Source organism: Anopheles merus, chromosome 3L (genome assembly GCF_017562075.2).
Source record: "Anopheles merus strain MAF chromosome 3L, AmerM5.1, whole genome shotgun sequence".
In the NCBI taxonomy this organism is placed as follows: domain Eukaryota; kingdom Metazoa; phylum Arthropoda; class Insecta; order Diptera; family Culicidae; genus Anopheles; species Anopheles merus.
In genome coordinates this window covers 37,289,677-37,310,835 of record NC_054085.1, presented here as the reverse complement: position 1 = coordinate 37,310,835, position 21,159 = coordinate 37,289,677, and the positions used below count along the sequence as shown (strand labels likewise).

At 48.8% G+C, this 21,159-nt stretch overlaps 1 protein-coding gene and 1 long non-coding RNA gene across 3 annotated transcripts; one reads left to right on the top strand and one right to left on the bottom strand.

Moving 5' to 3' along the window:
- Positions 1 to 2,022: 2,022 nt before the first annotated feature.
- On the bottom strand, positions 2,023 to 18,221 carry LOC121598656 (putative inorganic phosphate cotransporter). Of its 2 annotated transcripts, XM_041925794.1 has the most exons (4): positions 17,626 to 18,221; positions 12,598 to 13,015; positions 3,791 to 4,686; positions 2,023 to 3,699 (listed from the first exon to the last, which is right to left on the bottom strand). In XM_041925794.1, the coding sequence occupies exons 2-4, from the start codon at positions 12,647 to 12,649 to the stop codon at positions 3,100 to 3,102; spliced, it is 1,548 nt and encodes a 515-aa protein (XP_041781728.1). In that variant the 5' UTR covers positions 12,650 to 13,015; positions 17,626 to 18,221; the 3' UTR covers positions 2,023 to 3,099. The 2 variants fall into 2 exon arrangements, with proteins under 2 accessions (XP_041781728.1, XP_041781727.1); XM_041925793.1 differs by lacking the exons at positions 12,598 to 13,015; positions 17,626 to 18,221 and adding an exon at positions 6,754 to 7,940.
- Positions 9,839 to 10,210, top strand: LOC121598657. The gene is made up of 2 exons (XR_006005599.1): positions 9,839 to 9,936; positions 10,013 to 10,210. It is a non-coding gene; the product is annotated as an uncharacterized LOC121598657 (long non-coding RNA).
- Positions 18,222 to 21,159: the final 2,938 nt, after the last annotated feature.

Genomic DNA, 21,159 nt, shown 5'->3' with positions numbered 1-21,159 from the left:
CTGTCTGGTTACAGCTTGTTCCCGAGCTGGACGTGATTCATATCGAGGGCGAAGAGGAATTGGAAGTCAACTACGCTTTAAACGATGGTTCCATGCAAATCAATTATTTGTATCCTCCTTCCTTTCATTCCCTTCACGAATCAATTTCTCAAACGCATCTCTCTCACACCCGACACGCGCCATTCACAGTTTAAACTACATTTTGTAAACAAGGTCTCCCCAAGGGGCCATCTCAATGGAACGATCAAAGAGCTGAAGCCTCCGACCGAATCATCGTAAATTTTCCCGAGGAAGTAAAACAAACTGTGCCTGGTGCGTCAACGAAACTAAATGGGGTTTTTGGGGGAACGATCATGTTTTGACCCTTAAATTCATCTCGATTTGTGTTGCGCCATCACATTAGTTATCGAGTCCTTGACGCCACACAGAAAGGTTAAACTATTACACCGTTAATAACGTTACGCAAAGTGCTGCGTGACAAATGGATTGATAATTTATCTAGATGGCATAGGAGATTGTCTTGGCTGTGAATGTTGTAATGATTTGTTGGTGGTGTTGCTGTGTACCGAACACTTGTACAGTACTTTCAGACATTGAATATTTTCTCAAGCTATCTTGGTACACTGCTTAATAATTAGACAAAACACACAGTCATTATTGCTGCGGATGCAAAAACCAAACATTCAGCGCTACGCAAACTATCCCCCTTTTCTCCTCCGTCCAGCTAGAAATGCTTCAAATTCCATCGCGCAATGGCCTCCCCTCCCCCCAAACGCACACGGTGCATCCCATTCCACCGCACCAACAACTGCAGTTATCGTGCAACAACGCGCAATGCAACACACACACACGCTCGCACGTGACCGAAACCCTGCATCGAGGCGCGATACTGTTTACATAATCGCCACAAACCGCTGGCTCATAGACGCACACAGGGCCCGAACCAACGACCCACAGACCCAGAACGGATGGGTCGGACGAAACGGGTGAAAATGAGAAGAGAACGAACCTGTAAAAAACAGCAACAAAACAAAACAGTTCGTTGGAAAAGTGCTGCTGCAACACTGGTGCCGTTAACACGTTGCGCCACTGCCGGCTACTGCCTTCCATGCTGGGCCGATGCGCTGTTGATTGTTAATTAATTTGTGCACATTATCGCACCGCTTGATGGTGGCCAGCTGTTTGAGGGCTCGTTTGTCGACCACGCATCTTTCGATTCGATTTGTAACACGTTCAGAAACCGTTTGTGGAAAGGATTTGACGAAAATGGTATGTTTGATTACACGGTTTTACTTATTACGGTGTCTCGTTATAACAACGTCTGCTTCCTTTACCACGTGGTTGGCATGCTCAAAATGCGCCAACTGCTAATTTGCTCATAGTGTCGCGCGCATTGCATACCTTTAGGCGCTTACGTTAGATGAAGGGTTGGCGACGGTATTTATTTAAAAAAGCGTTACAATGCGTGTTTGTACTTCATTTTAGCACAAAAATGTTTCCAATCATACCCTCCAATGATTCCAATCACCAAACAATAACCACACTTTCAGGTCAAATTGAATTTAACCCAAGCAATTCCATTCAAAGGAGAGAAAAAAACGACAGAAAACTGACAAACTATAAAACCTAGCAAGCAACAAATGCTTCCTTCCTGCTTTTCCACAACAGCCACAGAAGCATTAGAAGCAACAAGTTTTCGCGTGCCACGACACCACCACCATCATCGAAAAATGTCTTGCTTCCGGACGGCTGCCGTTCGGTTCGGGGTTCGATTGGTTTTTGGGGCGGACTGGAGTTCACTCGCTAGCGTCTAGCGCAAAGGAGCAAAACAACTTCTGCACTCCTTCTCTTCCCGGACCACAGCGAGGTGGTTGAATTATGTACTCGCATTACGTCAATTTATGTTAACGGTGTCAGCAGCAGCACGTCCGCAAGTAATCCCGCAACGCAAGCCAATAAACGAGCAATACATACATTTTCGGATAAGTGAGCGCCATTGCTCAAGCAATAAGACCCGTGAGCTAGCTTTTGCCGGTTGCGCATTATAGCAACATTATCAACATTATCGTGTATCTTTTTATTATCATCTTGTTGCGTTTTGTTTTTTGCACGAGGGGGTTAGAATGCGCTGGGGCGCCCCGTGGCACCTGCTTCCAGGAGCAGAGCATTTAGCATTGATTTAACATTAATGAGGGTCGCACTCACACGCACTTACACTCCCGATCGCGCACACACTCATCGCTCGTTCTTGCACATTCTCACATTCTCGGTCCTACCTACGTTTCGGCAACTAATTTGGGGCCCTGTTTTCAAATTGCCAACGCCTGCCAGAAACCCGCATCACAACCCCTTTTATTGTTGGTACCGGCATCGGAATCGGGAATCGGGATTTCAATGTCGCCGGACTGCTTTATGGCCTAGTAGTGGTAGTGTGTTCTCGAATTAGTCGCTAGGGGCCTACTATGTACAGCACGCTCGCACACGAAGCGATTAGCGAGCGTGCATATGGGTTAGCGATTAACAATCAAATATCAATATCGACGTAGGTACAATGCTACACCTATTGCACGAAGCGAAAGGAAAAGGAAAAAAACGAAAAGGCTCGAAAGAAAGGAACAGAACAAAATACAACAAACAGTAAGGGAAAGAAAAAGAGAAATAGATAGTTAACAAAAGAAAGAAAAGAAAGGTACAACACAAACAGCAATTGTTTGAGTGGGAAAAAATGGAAAAATAACAAAATAACAACTCAATTTGCTTATCAAATAGAGAATCCAATTGCAGCTCAAAAACGCAAAAGCAAAAATAGGGCGCAAAACACATGAAAAACAATACTACTACGACCCGCCAGCAATTGGCGGTGGGGAACAAAAAAAGAAAGAAGAAATGACTACGAAAGTCCAGCTTACATTACATGTACGTTACATTATCAAGAAATATTCGTTTTTCCCGCTTATAAATACAACTGTTACTGCACTATTGCTCTGCACTTCCCTAACTGATATGACCCGCAAGCAAGCGGACTGATATGTTTCATAATTCCCTCCCACTCTCACTCTCGCGGTTGGATATGTTTCGGCTTAGCGACGATGCTCAAACCTACGACGTCTGCTCGTTCACCGTCCGATGCGTTAGGGTCGTACCATTGTTACCGTTCGCCTCGCTGTGCGATGGTGCCTCGATCGAGGGCTTCTGCGGTTCGTCGTTCTCCGGGTCGTCCCAGAATTGGCGGGCGCCCGACGCAAACACGTTGTAGAACGTGGCCGTGAACAGATAGACGCACGCGGCTATCACGAACACGATGCGCCACTGGGCGATGGTCGGTTTGCCCTCGATGATGTTGCCGGCCGCGATCGGCGCCAGCAGACCGGCCAGATTGGCGGAGCAGTTGGTGAACGCCATCAGTACGCCCGCGTACCGGGGCGTAATGTCCAGATGGTTGATCTTGAAGCCGGCGTAGATGCCACCGTTCAGCCCGACGCCGACGGTCAGGATGGCGACGGTGAGCGCCCGGCTGCAGCCGGTGTAGGACGCGATGATGAGCGCGATCGCCGGACCGTACTGGCCGATGCTGTTGGAGATCTTGCGCGTCCAGGTGTGGTTGACGCGACCGGACGTCAGCATCCAGTCGGCGACCCAGCCGACCACGATCGAGAACAGCCACATCGCCAGGTAGGGCAGGGCCGAAAGAACACCGTTCTGGAAAATGGGGGAAAAAAAAAGATGCCACCGTTACATTGGTTGGACAAACATACACAAGAACAGCCCTTCCACGGAAGCAAATACATACCGTCTTGATGGAGAACCGCAGCACCTGCTTCATGTAGGTGGGCAGCTCCGTCATCAGCGTCTCGTAGCCATAGTTCTGGCCCAAATGCGCCAGCAGGATCGCGTAGAACGGCAGCGACTTGGCGATGCTCGTCCACGGAATCGGTGGAATGTGCACGGACGCGTTACCCCACAGCGACTGCTGGATGTACTTCTTCTCGTCCTCCCGGATGCTCGGATGCGTCACCGGATCCTCGTGGCAGGTCAGCAGGAACGCGATCGACCAGACCGTGCCGATGATACCGAACACGTAGAAGATCGACGGCCAGCCACCGTCAAAGCCGTGGTCCGCCAGCAGCCCGGACAGTGGCATCGAAATCACCGTGCCGAACTGGGCGCCCGAGTACACGATCGATCCGACACGCGACCGTTCGTTCGGTGGAATCCACTTCGCCAACATCGCATGCGTACAGGGCACAATCGGACCCTCGCCCAGCCCCTGGATGAAGCGGACGGCGATCAGCCAGCCAGCACCGCCCTGTCGGGCGGCGACCGGCACCACGAACGCAAACACCGAGTTGATCAGCATGCCCCAGCCGAGGAAGCGCATCGCGCCGTACCGCTTGGCCAGCAGCCCGAACGGGATCTGCGTGATGACGTAGCCGTAGAAGAAGGACGACAGGATGTAGCCCTGCATGCTGGTGCTCCAGATGAACTCGCCGTCCTGCCCGGAATCGTGCGTATCCTCGCCGTAGTCCGTGTCCGGGCACTCGTCGTCGAACACTTCCGCATCCTTCTCGATCGCCGTCTGGTTCACCATCGCCACGATGGCGACCGACATGTTCGTGCGCATCACGTACGCATTGGCCATGCCGAGGAACAGCATGAACACGATGTAATGTCGCGTACCGAACCGCTCTGTGCGGGAAGAAAAAGGGATAGGGAAAAAACGTTGTTAGCATTTGTAACGATCCTTCAACTAAGTGTGAGCCAAAACGGAAACTGAATGCAAACATTCGAAGTGACAGTGTTGGCAACGTTTCAACCACTTATCGCTACCTTCCTGTCAAACTTTCGCAACCACACATCCCCAAACCTACCCCATTTTCACGCTCAAACACACACACACACCCATTTGTCAAATCAATCACTGAACCGTACCGTGACCGGTAGGTAAAGTGCACCAATGCTGCTCTTTTGGCAGCTTTGGCAACGAGAAAACAAATCAAACACCGGCACGAGTCAGCGTCGCTGCAGCGGAAAGAACAAAGATGGCGTCCTCACCCCGCACATCAACAGATCGGACACCAGATCGGCTGCGGTAAGATTATCTTTTGCGCCGTGCCGGTCAACAGTGCGCACGTGCCAGCCATCAACCAATCTTTTAACCAAACACAGGGCGGGAGGAGGGAGGGCAGCAGAGACGACAACATACACACACATGCTTTGGACAAAATTGCAACATTGCAAGTTAGATGGGGCGCAATTGCCCAAACTGCTGGGTACACAAACGAAACAAAGCAGATTTATTTATGGTACCGCCATCAGCAGCCGACCATATACGATCTTAACGCAGGCTATTCCGGGGCGCCATTAACCTGTGAGAATTTGCGTACGGATAAACAGATAAACCTGAGTGAGATCTTCATAATCTTAGGGTTGGATGCAAAGTTCTGCAAGAGTACACTCTGTTTGTGCATCTCTACGGAGATATGCAACACCAACAACCTCACCGGTGAGGTCAATGCATTATGCCCGTTTATCAACCGTGACATGACAAGAGTGAGGCGCAAGAATTACGACGATCCTTTCCCCACGCTGACTCTGAACATTGTTCAGAGTGCGCTTTGTTTAACGAGAAGAGCAGGCGAGCAAACAGAACCGGATGCGGCTACTACTACTAACTTGCAAACGCTTGCGAAACCGCACGGCAATGTCCTATCGCGCAAACATCTTCAAACGGTCGGTTTCAACATCTTCTACAATTTGGTCGGTCCCTTCCATAGCAACTGGACAGGCAACTGGTCGCAATTTGAAGTGAATTTGATTTAATGGAAAGATTGCCTCGCATGATCAAGCTTGATCATGGTATCCTCAGGAACTGTGTAAGATCCTCTAGTTAAGCGAGTAGACACTGGCACACTTCAACAGCACTGGAAGTGCATGACGACCACTTTAGATCCATTCAGCACACTCCACCGGCTAATCCTTGGAATACGCTCCCACCTCTAATCCGCACGTGCTTTACGATGGGTCGCATATCGAGATTACACAAACATCTCCTCCGCTTATCACGGCAACGACTAGCCACACTGTCCCGATACGGCGTGACTTCTCGTAACCTCGTAATGCGTGCTTCAACATTCCCAGAGCGCAATGAAGTTGACCTACTGAACGGTGGCGTACATGTCGCTTTCCCCGTAGTGTCTGCGTTATCGAGCTCCAGCATTTGATCCCACCCAATCAATCAGTGTGGACCCCGGGCCCAGTGCGTCCTCCGCACGTCTGATCTGAGTAAATCATTAGCTTCTTCCTGGTTCTAATCTAATCGCCATTGGAGCTGAGCCACAGAATGTTTACACCGGACTGGTTCGTACACTACCCGCTGTCTCATTATCGCAGTCACACCTTCAGGGGAGCTTTAGCGCCGTTTTATTGATTAATTGTATGATTGATCTATACACTCCCCCGGATGGTCCGATTCTCGCTTGCTGTCACTATAAATCATGGAGATTAGATTTTGGGAGGAACTCTTCGAGTTCACACATTCTATCAACGGTCGTGCCGATGTGCGGAAGAAGAGCATCTGTGTGGAGCTGAGATGTTCTTACTTTGCAAACGCTACTGATCACGTCAACCCACTCTAAAGATCCACTGGGTCAATGCAATCTACCCTGGACATTGTGACTCTAGATCTTACTCACAACTCCACCACTAAAACCACTAATTTGGAATAAGACTCCGAAATGGAACGCTTTTCCTTACTTGCCGGTAAGACGCCCTCGTCCGTGGCCATTTCTGCCTGCTCCCACACGAGCACATGGTTGGAGCGATCACGATTTTCCGGCATCTTTGCACTTGGGTAGCTTCTAGTAACTCTTGCAGACACTCTCACAACACACGCGGCAGAGACGGTAGTTCACGTCCTGCTGGCCTCTTAATTTCACTTTCCAATTCTTCAGTTTCTTTTTTGGGAGAAATCGTTCTCCCTGGCTGCTAGACGCCAAATGTCGCTTAACAAATTCCGTTTCTGCACTATATCAGTGGCCTGAGTGTGGTGACCCAGGTGCACACACAATGCGAGGTGCTGTCGAGTGGTACAAGGGGCTGCTCGTGTTGAGTTTCGGAGCCCTCAAGTGGGCCCTACTTTGGGTCACGCGAGTAGCACGCGCCCAGATTCTCGTTCCAGACACCTCCAGCGAGAATCTGTCGCCAATCCAGGTTGCTTGCTACTGGACCGGGCGTGTCCTACGCTATTATCACAGATCACTGGACACACTCAATGGGAACACATACACACACACACAATCGCTTGTTTTTGCATCCACTTGCACGTGAAGAATCAATGGTAGCTCGGGAGCTTCTGTGACGCAAACCTGAACAGCTGATTTATGTTCAATCGATTTGGCAGTCTGTGGGCGCCGCTCGATCACGTGTAGCGCACACGGTGCAGCGCGCGTTGGTTCGTGCAAAGATGGACGTGATCTCACGGAGACACGATCGGTGCGCGCGCGTGCACACACGGTGTGGTCTGGGGTGGTTGTGTCGTCCACCCGTTCAGCTCGTACACTTCCGACGTACTGGGATCGGTTCGGGGTGCGAACCGGTGGTTTTGTTTCAACCACACCAGCAGCAGCAGCAGCAACAACAACCCCCCCAAAGCCACCAACCGAACGGGGTGTATGTAAATACAACTCCCCTTCCTCTTTGCAGCTCGTGAGCTTGGGGCTCTCGGGAGAATTGGCGGCTCTCCTTCACACTGACAAACCGGTAAGCAGAGATTCCGACTCTGAGGTTCTTCTTATCAACCGAATCCCACCGTCTCGTGTGCAAATTGTGCTGTCTTTGTGTGCCCTTTCCACCACTTCGACGCGTCGACGGACTTGAAAGCGTTTACAGGGCGGCGCACCTTACTCGCGGGCAGTGCATTACCGTACTGACTATGGCACCTTCATTGACGGAAACGGATTCCGTACGCGGCTCAACACTAACGCTATGGTTCACACACACACAGAGAGAGAACCCGACCCGTAACCGGACCCCGGGAAACCAGCGCTCGTGGTCGTTGCGTCTTCGTCACACGCGGAATCACTAATCCGATGTGTGTGCGATAGGTCACCGAGTGAGTGTGTGCTGATAACGCCGTCGCCGCCACACAACTATCATCAGCACCACGCGGTCGCGGTCGCGGGCCAATTCCCTACACGCACACGCACTCACTACCGAACCCCCCAAAACCCAACCTAGCAAACACAAACACACGCAACACAACAGTTTCTATGAAACAACAGCGAGAGGGGGAGAAGCAACAAAAAAAAACATTGAAATCTGTCAAGCAGAAGAAAAACAAAGTGCTAAATGCCTCTGCCATGTGGTTGCCGTGGTGATCCTCCGGCATAGGCGACGCAACACGGCGTGCCTACTACAACGTGTTGTGAGATTCTTTTGGAGAGAAAGAGACAGACAGAGTGAGTGAGAGAGGGCGTGTGTAAGGTTTTGGACGGTTGCACCGAAACTGCCTCCAATACCAATACACATAAACTCCAATGCATTTGCGTTGTAAAGTGCAGCTCTACGCCCCTACGACAGTTTTCTAAGTACGGTGACCTAGTTGTTCGCTTCTTCCCAAGCAACTGCTCGACGATCGGTGACCCTCGCTCACACACGTACGTGTCTCCGCCGGTCAAAAACAAACACATTGCATGCAAGTGTGGGTGGTGGTGGTGGTGGTGGTGGTGGTGGTGGTGCATCATCCACCAAAAACCCAACCCACCCACCCGATTGTGCACAAAATGAAACACAATTAAGCATTACTATCAAAGGTTAAATGACGTTACCACACACATACACACACATTACCACCATGACAGATCGTGTCGACCCACCACCGGGGCTTTAAAAATAAGACCACATGTGTTGTAGGGGAGGGTGGGATGTAAAAATAGTTCACCCATCTTCATCCCCTTTGCGACAATCGGACATTTCTACTAACGCTGAGTGGGTGGCGGATGAGGGAACAGGGCGCACCTTGAGCTTGAGATATCACTGAGCACACACCGCGCATCACCGCCGATCGCAAACAACAATCATCAAGATCCGGATTCTTTTAGCACCGGTGTGTGTGTGTGTGTGTGTGTGTGTGTGTGTGTGTGTGTGTGTGTGTGTGTGTGTGTGTGTGTGTGTGTTTATTTTTGGAGGATTTATTCTTAATATCCCTAATCGCTGGATGACTGTTACAGTATTGATACAGAGCAGTTGGATGCTCGATTAGAATTAATTCCGCGCAATCTTCTGTGGCCCGCACTGTGTGGTCAGAATGACACACGTTTCGCTCACGCAAAAAAAAACACCCTCATCGGTAACTTCAGGCCATGATCAGTCGGCACTAGCTGCTGATACACGTCGTTCGTCCCTCAAGTGGCGCCTACGCCTATAGAAGCTATCACGCTCGGTATGGCAGGCGTGTGCTACATTCTTGTTAGCAAGCAACCCACGTCCACGGGGTTTTGCGAAGACACCGGACTGGACACTAGCACTAAGTCCAAGGTATCCCACACGTCCGCAAACCCGCATGCCGCGATTTATTAGCCAGAAAGCCCAATCAAAGTATAGCACACCTGAAACCTGGCACAGGCAACCGGCAGCCAAGATCACGTCAACAGGGCTCGGACATCCGTTCGAGATGCCGCGCCGAGACGAGAGCAATAGTGCTAGCGTGCTAGTTTGTTTGTCAAACAGCTAAGGCCAGGTTGATAGCGTAGCACAATGGTGAATCAGCCATTATCAACAAGGCGGCGGCACATCGTACCTTCAAGTTACTGGCTAGTCACCTTCAATCGCTCATCAACGGGATAGCACGGATCTTGTGCACGGGAGGCTCTTTACGCACAAACCTTGCGGATGATAACATTCTTGTCAAAACAGTGCTCGATGGGTTCAGCCCGATCGGTATCTCGCCCATCCACAAATTGTGCAAACAAATGTTCTGCTACGCATCGTTTGAATTCTTTTACTGCCATTTCAGGGGAACGAGGTACTCCACACAAGATAAGCAACCGAAAGGCGTAATACTCCAAATTAGTGCTCCTAATGAATGGGGCAATCGGCCCCAGTCGGGTGTAGTTTTGAAAGCAACAACAGCTCGGATAAGAACACACAATAGTATCTACATCCGGTTGCCAAGAGGAGACTGGCTCGCCAAAGACGCAATAAAACACGGTTTTTTACCCTTTGAATTACCATTAGGAGTGTTATTTCATGTCGTCAGTATGGCAATGAATATTCTTGTGAATTTAAAATTCCTTCAAATTACAACAGTCAAGAGATTCGCCATTGCTGTCATACGGAACAACTGCAAATTCAGTCGGCTGACTTCACGGGCGTCATTTTCAACGTTCATAGTTGAAATGTTTCATTTCAAATTTGCAGCTTTTCCGCTTAGTGAAATATTTCACGCGTCGAAATCTTTCTCTTCAGCGCAACTCGTTTGAAATTCTTCCATTGCTGAAACAGAAGCTCTTCAGCGATTTGACATCGCGCATTTCCTTTGCGCGAACTTTGCATATCTACGACCCACACTAATTGATCGATCGTCTTCCCGCACACGCCTTCCTGCGCTTTTCTTTTAATGAGGAAATTATAAAACCATTCCTCCTCACCCACGGGGTGGCCCGCGCCGGCTCAATTGTTTTCGGGTAGGGAGCTATATCTTGCGCATTTGGCACATTTGCCACATGTCTGATAATTGAACAATTGGCGCGGTGGCGGCGAAATTAAATCCCCTCCCGGCACAGGAAATGAACGATTTGTCAGCCAACGCTTGACAGCCTAATTTGGGTGGATTTATTGACGCTGCGAGGTCGGGAGAGCGAGAGCCTGCAGAGGCGCACTTGATTTGAGATTTTGCAATACAACGCAGCGTATGCTAATAGAGGGTGAAGAAGTGCCCTCTCGCCGCAGTATGTAGATAAAAGCCGTTGCGTTTTGCGCGATAACGCAGATGACTAACCAGATCTCGGCGCGTTGTTTACAGTGCCGAAACGTTTTCGTCAACTTCCGACGGATGTAGTTATGGGCTTTTGTTTGTCGGTTGGGTATTACATCCACCTTCCCCACAGAAACACGTGGATTAGTCATCGCAGTGCCGCAAAAGTTTTGAGCCGTGCCGTTCTGTTTGAAATTTGAAGACGCTTCTATGCTTAATGGCTCACCTTGCGATGCTAAATACACAGTTAATAAGTGCTAATTACCAGCCAATCCAACCGCCCTTGCTGCAAAAACTAAAGGACATGTTTCAACACATTCCAGCCAGCAACATGACAGCCTGAGTGTGTGTGTGAGATCAAAAACGTACCGCTTAGGGGTATAATTTTGTCTTTTTTTTATCCAGCGAGCTCCAAACTGATCATGCCATCATGCGAAACCGGCCCCTTGTTTTTGGCCAAGGTGTAATTATGTCGTGGCGTTTTTGGGCACTACAGCGTGTTTCCTCTTGTGCGTTGCAACTTCGTGCAACCGATCGAGACAGTGACTCACACGCAACTAGGGACATGTTTCTCGTTTCTAAAACTTATTCATGGAGAACCTTTGTTCCTCTACCTCACATATAATTTCTGTCATAATTCTTTAAATTTCTCACAATTACTGCCCATCAGCACCTCACATTTGCGCTCACAATTAGCGCGCCCGCTGGAAAAGTGTCTCATAAATGTCACACCGAAGGGTGCAGCCGTAAATTGAGACTAATTTTAAACTGCAATAAACCTATTCGCATCCACACCATCCAAATGTTCGTATCGGCACCGGAAGAATGTGCTACAACCCTCTAAGAAAGCTGTCACACACTGTCGTGTGCAAATATAAAACCACACTCCGTCTGTTGTGCGAGAGGGGACTAGCTTGGGTGGCAGTCACAGACATGCATTGCATTGCCGATGCGCTGCAAACACATGCCACGGTGCAACAGGCCGGCGCCTGTACACATGTTTTTGCACACATTCCATACCATTCGACCACCAGCCAGTTTGTCCGTGAACCACGTGACGCGCCACCTGTGACCATGTGCGGTGTGGCCGGGGTAGTGCACGCTTCGGTGCGCATCCGACCTCAGGATCTAGAGCTAGAGCACTAAGGGCAGTCCTTACTGAAGCGCATCTCGCTGCCTGTGGGTATGATGTTCCGGCATGTACAGCAACCCGGAAACGATCGCATCGATCCCAACACCTTCGCCGGACCTTTCCCAGCGGTTCATTATGCTGGAATGCTGACAAGCGTATGCTGAAAAAAATGTATGCAAAACAGTGCACAAATGTGTCGTTTTGAGCGCGAGGCAAAACAAACAGCTAAAGGCCAGCGAACTGAAACACGCAATGACAGAAACCGCGGCACAAGGTGCGCGCGCACCACGGTTGAATGCGCCTCAATGTCACGGTCAGCGTGTGTGTGTGTGTGTTAGATACAAGCATACGGGCACCACGCCACGCCAGGCGCCAGCAGGTGCGATCGAAAGCAGCGCAATCGTTTTCAGATAAATAAATTAACGCGCTGAGGTGTCACTAAAGCTGGGGTAAGCATCTACTACGACTAATCGCTGCGGGCGCGTATACTTACGGTTCGGTTTCTCCGGTTCGGCATTAGCCAGATACTCCTTGCTGACCGTCATGATGTTTTAGTTCCGTTTGTTGTTGATGTTGATTATACACTCTTCTCCTTACACTCACTACTCTCTTCCTTTGGTTTAAGCGTAACTTCTTCTTCTGCTCGCTTTGCAGGCAGATCGATGATAATAACGATGTTGAATAATAGTAATACTGTTGTTGCCGTTGTTCTTAGTAGCCTCTTCTTTTCTTCTTGTTGTTGATGCCAGCTGGTTGCTGGGATTCACGGTATTCACACAAAGTACAGCAAGGGTGGGAGCTGTAACTTCGAATACACGTACGCACTTTCTCAACAGCAAAAGGTCACTTGGATAAAGTTGCTATAATGCGCTGTCAGTGTAGCGGTCGTTGTTGGTATTTAGCAACCATTTCTGTTGTGGGTTTTTGGAAAAGAGAAGAGAAGAGAAAAAAAACATACATTAATACACCGGCACTTATTAAAAGGTTGATATTTATTACTCCGATCACGGTAAACAATAACCTATCAAAATCCCATCCATTCTGACGTCAATGCAAATTAGCGTCGGCAACCCCAAAAAAACAACAACAACAACAACAAGCCATTAAATCCAAATTCACGCTTTCCGCATGCAATTTGTTTAAACAACTTCCATACCTTGCACAGTACCCCCGAAACCTACACCACTTCACACACGCCCAGTTCGTGTTCGTTTGAAAAACACTTGTAATGTCAACCCATAACACTCAGCATCATCAGTAACGGCGAGTTCAGAAACACGGTTGAGGGAAGTAAAGGCAGCCGGCCAAAAAATTAACACAACACTGACAAAGGTCCAAAAACTGGTCCGGACCGGGCGGCGTGCGGTGCCTTGCACTCTCCCTCATCGACCGTCGTTATGAAACTGAAAACATTTTGGTACTTTTCCAGAACCAGCGACGCTAGACGGGAGTCTTCTTGTTTTTTCCTTTGGTTTGTTTTGAATGGCTTTTAGGTCTGCTGCCCGTGCTGCGCCGGAACGTGACGATCAGCCGATTTGGATTCGACAGCCCGATCGTCCGCCTCTTCTTCGTACCGTTCTTTCTAGATGTTTACCCTATCCCGATGATCACGTGATCAGTGTCGGTACACAAACAAACCAACAGGCTGTGTAGTAGTACTACCTCGACAAAAGATCCAAAATTTGCACTCGCCCATTTCGTTGAACCGTGGGGAGGAGACTTTGGCAAGTCACTTCCACTTTGGAACAGGTTGCTCATTGCATAACGCTCCCCCAAAATTGCGACGCACGTTGCGTTAACGCTGAAAGATCGATGGCTATTCGACACCCCGACACAACTTGACACAAACAAATGGCACTATTTGCACACGATTCTCCCTCGCTAGCAATTATCACACTTTCACCTACTTTGAAATCGAGCCTTTTTAATACGCTTCTCAAGAAGAAGGCCTACCGGCAATGCACAACACCTTCACGCAGTTCGAGTTGCTTGCTACAACCTGCTAGTACTCATTTAATCTATACTCTACACCCGTTTAGCACAACCGTGCGAACCGATTGCCATTGCACAATTGTTCCGCTTGCGAACTGCCACTGGAAGTTCAAGCCCGACGAGTCACACCGCTCGTTACCACGCGTTACACGCCGTATTATACACACAACCTCTACCACACAACACAATGCACTCACACCTTTGCTGTACGCGCAACAAACTGGTGGTGAAAAAGGGAAGTGGCACAGCGTACGCGACTGCAAGCAGCAGAAGCAGAGAGCCTCGGGGAAAGGCATTAATGAAAATTGAGAATAATATTCAACACCTGCCACTCGATGATAACGAGCGCCCAAGTGGACCTCATCCTCTTCTCAACCTTCTCGCTTTGCGGACGTTTGGGATGTGAAAATCCGACACAAAGCAAAACCAAAAGACCTGGGTTGAAAGTGACCTTTCGAAAATTGGCGAATCTTCAACAAAAAAGGGACCATGAGAGCCAGGTAGGAAAAGGGCCCCGCACGTCTTGCACCTTCTGGGAAGTGTCGCCTGGAGGATGCAATAAGGACAAAAAGGGACCAGTTGCCGTTTGATAAAAAGCAAGGAAGACATTCCAATGCACATTCCTGGGACCTTTCCGTTCCGAGGAATTCTATCTCGGCAGACACTCCAGCAGACACATGGCGATTGCGCGTACCAAAGCAAAAGCGTTACGATATGACTAGACACGTCTTGTGCTAACCATCACGTAGAACAGATCAACAGGTTGGCTAGCTAGCCCTCCGCTCCTTCACGAAACCGAGTTCAAAGTCATGGTCATGTTAGTTTAACATTTGTGAAGATTTCAATCCCTTGCAACTTCATTCTCGCACTGCTCTCTTTTAGGTTCTCTCGCGGCAGGTAGTCCCCCGTAAGGCCGCCAACAAAAGGTCAGCCACGGTGGCGTCGGCGATCGTACGATCCCAGACACTCCCAGAGCCGCCTAGACGGCGAAGTTATCACTTTCGATTTCCCTGCTCCAAAAAAAAAAAAAACCAGCTCCAATTCCAGGCCGGTTCAACGTGCTCTCTCACATTTGCTGCCGTCCTTGCGCGCTCAGCGGTCTGCGGAGTCAACTGATTAAATATTTATAGCGCATGCCTTCGCAAGCTCTCTAGCACCGCCTGGAGCATAAATAATATGTCGCTGCCTGGGCCAAGTGCTTCTAGCTTCTTCAGTTAATGCCACACGACGTAACGGTTCCGCTGCACGGCAGTATCTCTCTCTCTCTCCCCTCACGTCGCCAGAATCGGGCTGAACTTTACAACCGGCAGTGGTGGCGCAAGCTCGTGTGTGCTTATCAACAATCAGTCAATGTACCGCGGACGTGTGGAATTAGCTACGGAGCTATTATTCCGGTACTTCACCTCGTGGTTTGATTGACTGTTGACGGTAAGGTAACAACACCTCCCGGTGTAGCTATTCCGGGGTAAGTTGGCCCAGTCGCACTCGCTGTAAAGGGGGCAATAGAAATACCTGGTCGGTAGTTTACCATTAATCCCCGTTCTGTGTCGAGTACCGTCCTGGTATGTACCATCCTATCGTATTTCCCATAAAAAGAGGGTATTCAATCAACTGCTGGAACTTGAAGGATGTAAACAACTGCTGATCTTTGGCACTTTGGTACGCTATTAGCACGCGATTTTAGTGCCACAATTGCACATGATCGGTGATCTTCACTTTAAACCAATTAGATATGATGTGTGAAGCTACAGAAAACAAGTTACCTTCAAAAAAAAATAAGGGGGTTAAAGTCAACATTCCTCTCTATGCCCATCATTTGCAATCTCCTATCGCTCACTTCACTAAACTTTGACGTTCTAAACAAGCGCACATGTTACTGCTGTTTGTAATCATTTCGCGATGACTATCACTTTCGTGCACTGCCACCATTTCAAAGCTGTCCGATTCGGATGCTAGTGGCCAACCTTGACGAAACAATCGCCACTGCATCCCAACCCTATCAGACCCCCTCTGCTCTGTCTCATTCATCGAGACGTGCGAATCACATTCATCAATGTCGGACGGGGAAGGTGGTTTGGGTTGAATATTCAAATCTACGCAGCTCGACTGAAGCAAAGCATCATAGTTCCATTGTGCCAGCGTTGGTGGGAGATTCACCCATCATCTCGTTCGTTATCTATGACTTCCCGTTTTGCCAGACAATCAACTGCTTCCCATCCTTCGCTCACCCCTGCCTGCAGTGTGTGCTTCCGTAGACCGCATTACATTACATCGCACATCAGTACCGGCGGTTACGGTTGTTGTTGGTGCTGGCTAAGATTAATTAATAATGTGGAGATCGCTTGCCTTAGAGCGCACCAGAATCGATCATGCACTCTGAAGCGCGCGAAGGATGAGAACACAACAAACAAACAAACAAACAAGGGGTACTTTCTCAAGGGCTGAGAGCTCTCCCAGGTTGCAAAGTGAATCTGATCGATTGACATCACACCTTCTTTCACGCACGATTTATCCGGCCATTCACACAAAACCAAACCCCAAAACAGACACCCCACCGCAAAGAGTGTGAAGATCACGCGCGCACGATGACCTCTCTCGATCTATGGGCGAAAGATCTTGGCCGAGGAGAGCGCGATGAATGAAAATTATGTGTCTGTTTGTTTTACACAATAATCACAAGACGGTTTTTGCGATCGTGTGACGAAAATATCGCACGTTCTGTGCGGCTGGCCACTTGCGGATCACCCCACATGGGCCGCTCTGACGTCCGGCGAGTTCAGAATTGTTACAGGCCGCAGTAATGGTGTCACCGGGATGGTCTTTTTACACTTTTGGCACCTGCACTTGCGATCGGTGCGATATCAACTCGAAAATCTATGGGTTTGTTTTAATAATTTCAACCGCCCGGTAACCTCGTTCGAGGTACACCTCCGATGATTTACAACGACCTCGTACTTGATGAAGCTGGTGCTTTCTCTTTGAAAGAGGGCCAATTACGCTATTGCATCAATAGCAAGCTTCCCAAACACAAGAGTTCCTTGAATGGGGTGCAAAGTATCATGAAGTCTAGGGCGTTTATTTGAATTATTTTGACAAAGCCCGAGAGATCAACGCTAAACTACACGCTTCAAGCCAAACCCAACACTCAACGATTGATACCGCCCAACACTCCTCCCAAAAACAAACCCAAATACTTCCAAAATTTGCCATTTCGGGTAGGGGTTTGCTTCACCTATTCTCCCATTTCTAGGTCAGCAAGGCATTGTTGGAACCAAAGTATTGGGTGGGAGGCTATGGTTTGATGGATTCGTTTCAATTCAACAACCCTGTTGTTATTGGACGATCACAAGCCTGTTGTTATTGGACTTCATTTGAAAGTCTCAAATTTTTGACTTCTGTAACAACTTCACCAATCATCACTTCACATATTCACAGGCACGCACCCGACACGCAATGTAAGGACAACACGAGGACTCATTACACCTCAACAGAACACACACACACACACTGAGGAGTTGTTTTTACTTACACAAAATTATGTGATGTAAATAGATGCTGCCACACTGGTTGTGCTCGCAGTACTGGGATGGTCAAAAAAACCGACGGACTTGGGTGCGACGGACAGACCGATCGAAACTCGAACCTCTTGGGATGGGATGGTGGGGAGTTCCGAAGTTCGTACGTCGGACTGGGGCTGTTGTTGTTGTTGTGGTGGCTTCGTTCGCACACTAAGCTCTTCGGTGTTTTTTTGTTGGTAGCTGCTTGCAGAGCGTGCTGTCAGACTTGACAACCGGCACCGGTACTATCAAAGTGCGGAGCCATGGTGCTAGTAGCGTGGGAGAGATGGGCCATCGTTTTTTGATGCTTTTCTTCGTTGGAAATAGATCACTTTCCTTCCTTCGGTTTGGCCGAGAGAAGCAAAATACAGCAATTCCCCTTTACAAGAAAAACGGAAAAGCAAACCCGGTTGTGATCGATAACGATCGTCTCCCACGGCACGGTGGATGATGATCTTCTCGCTCTCTCTCTCTCCTGCCGGAGTAGATGGAACCCGCGCGCAGCTTGGTGCTGCGACGACGATGCTTTGTTGGCGCACACGCTTAAACTCACTCGACCGTACGAGCGGCCGTTGATTATTTATATAAAATCGTGCGCCTACCAACACACAAGCGGCCGGTTCGGCGGGCCGCACGGGGCCACAAACAATCGTACGATCTCCGGTATCACAGGGACCGGTGTACCGGCGCGTGTGTGTGTGAGTGTGCTCACACACATCAACAACCGCGGCCGGCACTTGGCCCAATCCCCCTCCTAGCAAGTGGTTCCGATCGTGTGTCAATCGGGCGGCATTATCAGGCCCCGGCGCGGGTTCGGGATTTTGGGAAGACCGCGCCGTCGCCGCCGCCGCCACCGCACGCGGTCGCGGAATATGCAACACACCCGTTGCCCTTGCCCAACCAATGCAATGCTCCACGCGATGCGTCGATGGAAAGGGAAAGCACACTCTCGTGCGTTGCAAGGAAGTGATGGGCGAGAAGGCACACCGAGAGAAGGGTGTGCGATGATAAGAACATGACGTGCACACGATTTTCAGACCGGACCGTTCCACACTGACTGACTGTCCCCTTTCCCCGTGTGGTCGTCGCTTCTATCAGTCTCCCTGCCTCTCTCTCTCTCTCTCTCTCTCGCTCAAAAAACGACGTTTGAACATCCTTTCTCATTAGACGCTGTAATTGCATGATAAGCAGTCTCTCCGTATCTCGTCTCGGGACGATCAAGTGCGCCACGATCCTCCTAGAGGTGCAAGAAGGTCACTAGACAGCATTCTTTTTAGAGATTAAGCAATTACAAATATCTACATTTTACGATCATTTGGTTGTAAATACACAAATTAGTTAAAATCAAAGCTCTATTTTATAAAAAAAAATATTGAGAACTATTTTACTTGTTTTCTACCTATATTGTAGGAATACATTAGAAACCATATCTAAAATTTTACCTTTCTTTCATCTAACGATCGGTCATTCATGACAGTAATGACTTTTCAGTTTGACTTTTTAATCGATCGAGAGATCGATTTTTAACATTTTATGTAAAACAGAACCACAATTTTCATCAAAATATAATGTAATATCTTCCCAACGATAAAATATTGCGCCTCAAAGTACAAACAATATGAATATTGATAAAATTAATGGGTTGAATATTCAACATTGAACTACTCTCATTTCCCAATCATCTCGTGCTTCGCTGGCTCCCTCGTTCGCTCGCCCATTCATCCAACAAATCCCAACTTTCCGATCCCGATCCGTTCGCATGCGTCCTCACCGCAGCCACTTTGATGTCCGCTGAAGTGCGCTATCCCGCCAAAGACCTCAAAGGTTGCCTTCCGCTTCAATCCGTTTTATTACATTTATTTTTTGTTAGCTTAACCTGAAGTACAGCTGTAATAGCAGGTCCGTTTTGCCGTTGCAGCATGGTAGAGCGGTATCGATAGGGCGGCTTCTTGTTTGCCTACTTGAACGTGACCATTCGCTGCCGGTACGGCGGGTACTAAGCCAACACAAACCTTTGCTTTTGCGAAACCACGTCCCCCGACTGGGCTAAACAATAAAAGCAAAACTCACAACAAACTCATTACGAAAACAGCATCACTCGTGTTGGAAAACAATCGATTGGACATGTTGACGGCTAATGACAAAACGGAAGCACCAACCGTGCAGCCACTTGACGCGGCACATTCAAGCAATGGAGTGTGGGTTTGTGCTGTGGGCATGTTGTACATTATTGATCTACAACATTCCTTATGAACTAACGATCTTCGTCGTAGTTCACTCATCCGGGCGTTTGGTGGATCCCAGTGCTCCCTAATAGCCATCACTGTCAAGGTTAATTGCTCGCAGGTAAGCGTAAGGTAAGCGAGACTAACTGTGTGATATCCACCATCACGATCAATCAACTATCCAACAGCTGTGATGGCTCAGTAGTTGCATCTGATTTATTTCCCAGTCTCTACTGATTATGGCCTGATCTAATCGGTCCAGCCCTTCTCTTCCCTATAGCACCCCAAGGGAGTTATAAACACATTATCCATCGAACAACCGGGAAAACTCCCCTATCGCTTCTAGTGTCGATGCTGCCAGGCGCCTTATCGTCTTGTTTATGACCCTCGAGAAATCGGTGCCAACCTGTGGCCACCAATGTTGTCAAGCTACGGTTCCAAGGGGTCGTCCGGTATCGTCCACGCAAAAACGTCCTTGCGCGAATATTGATCACTAATCGGCCCTGCGAAAGAGCCTATCGAGAGTGGCTTATCGTGTGCGAAGGTACTCCAAATTCTAACCCAAATGCGGTCAAGATCATCGTAGCGGATTAGAAGCGGTTTTACAAGAAACGCTTCACGCATCGCCCGGCTGTCTGTAGCTAGCCACGGGTACGCAATCATGACACAAGAATCACACGACTCAGTGTCTGGGTCACGTTGAATGGTAGTGTAAATACTAGCTATACGCCAATCGTGACGTTAATTGCCCATGGTGTAGTAGTACTACGCGCAGAGCTTTATAGTTGTCTCACACTCATTGTCTGGTCAATCGGTATGAGCTTTGCATTTCATTTCCGGACAATCCTGCCTGTTTCATCCCGTACGTTATGGGACAGTTTACAATGTTCTGTACGTCGGACTATTGCAACCGGTCAACGTAGAAGTAACGTAGGCGGAATTACACCGAATTGGTGCTAATAAACAGCTTCAATCCACCAGACGCTCACGTGATCCGCGATGACTCCTGCCGGTGGAAAGTACACTTGCACTTCCAACACACGCACCACCGAGCGACAATAGTTATGTTCAATCAACAAACCCTTTTGAAGTCATCTTCAATCAACAAACTCTCTCTCTCTCTCTCTCTCTCTCTCTCTCTTTCTCTCTCTTTATCTCTTCCTCACCCTCTCCATTATTGCCTAATCACAGCTGACATCACGTTTTCCATTACACGAGCACGTTCTCGCACCTGAAGTGTAAGCCGCAAGTGATTGTGGTCGTTTGGAGCATTCTTTTCGA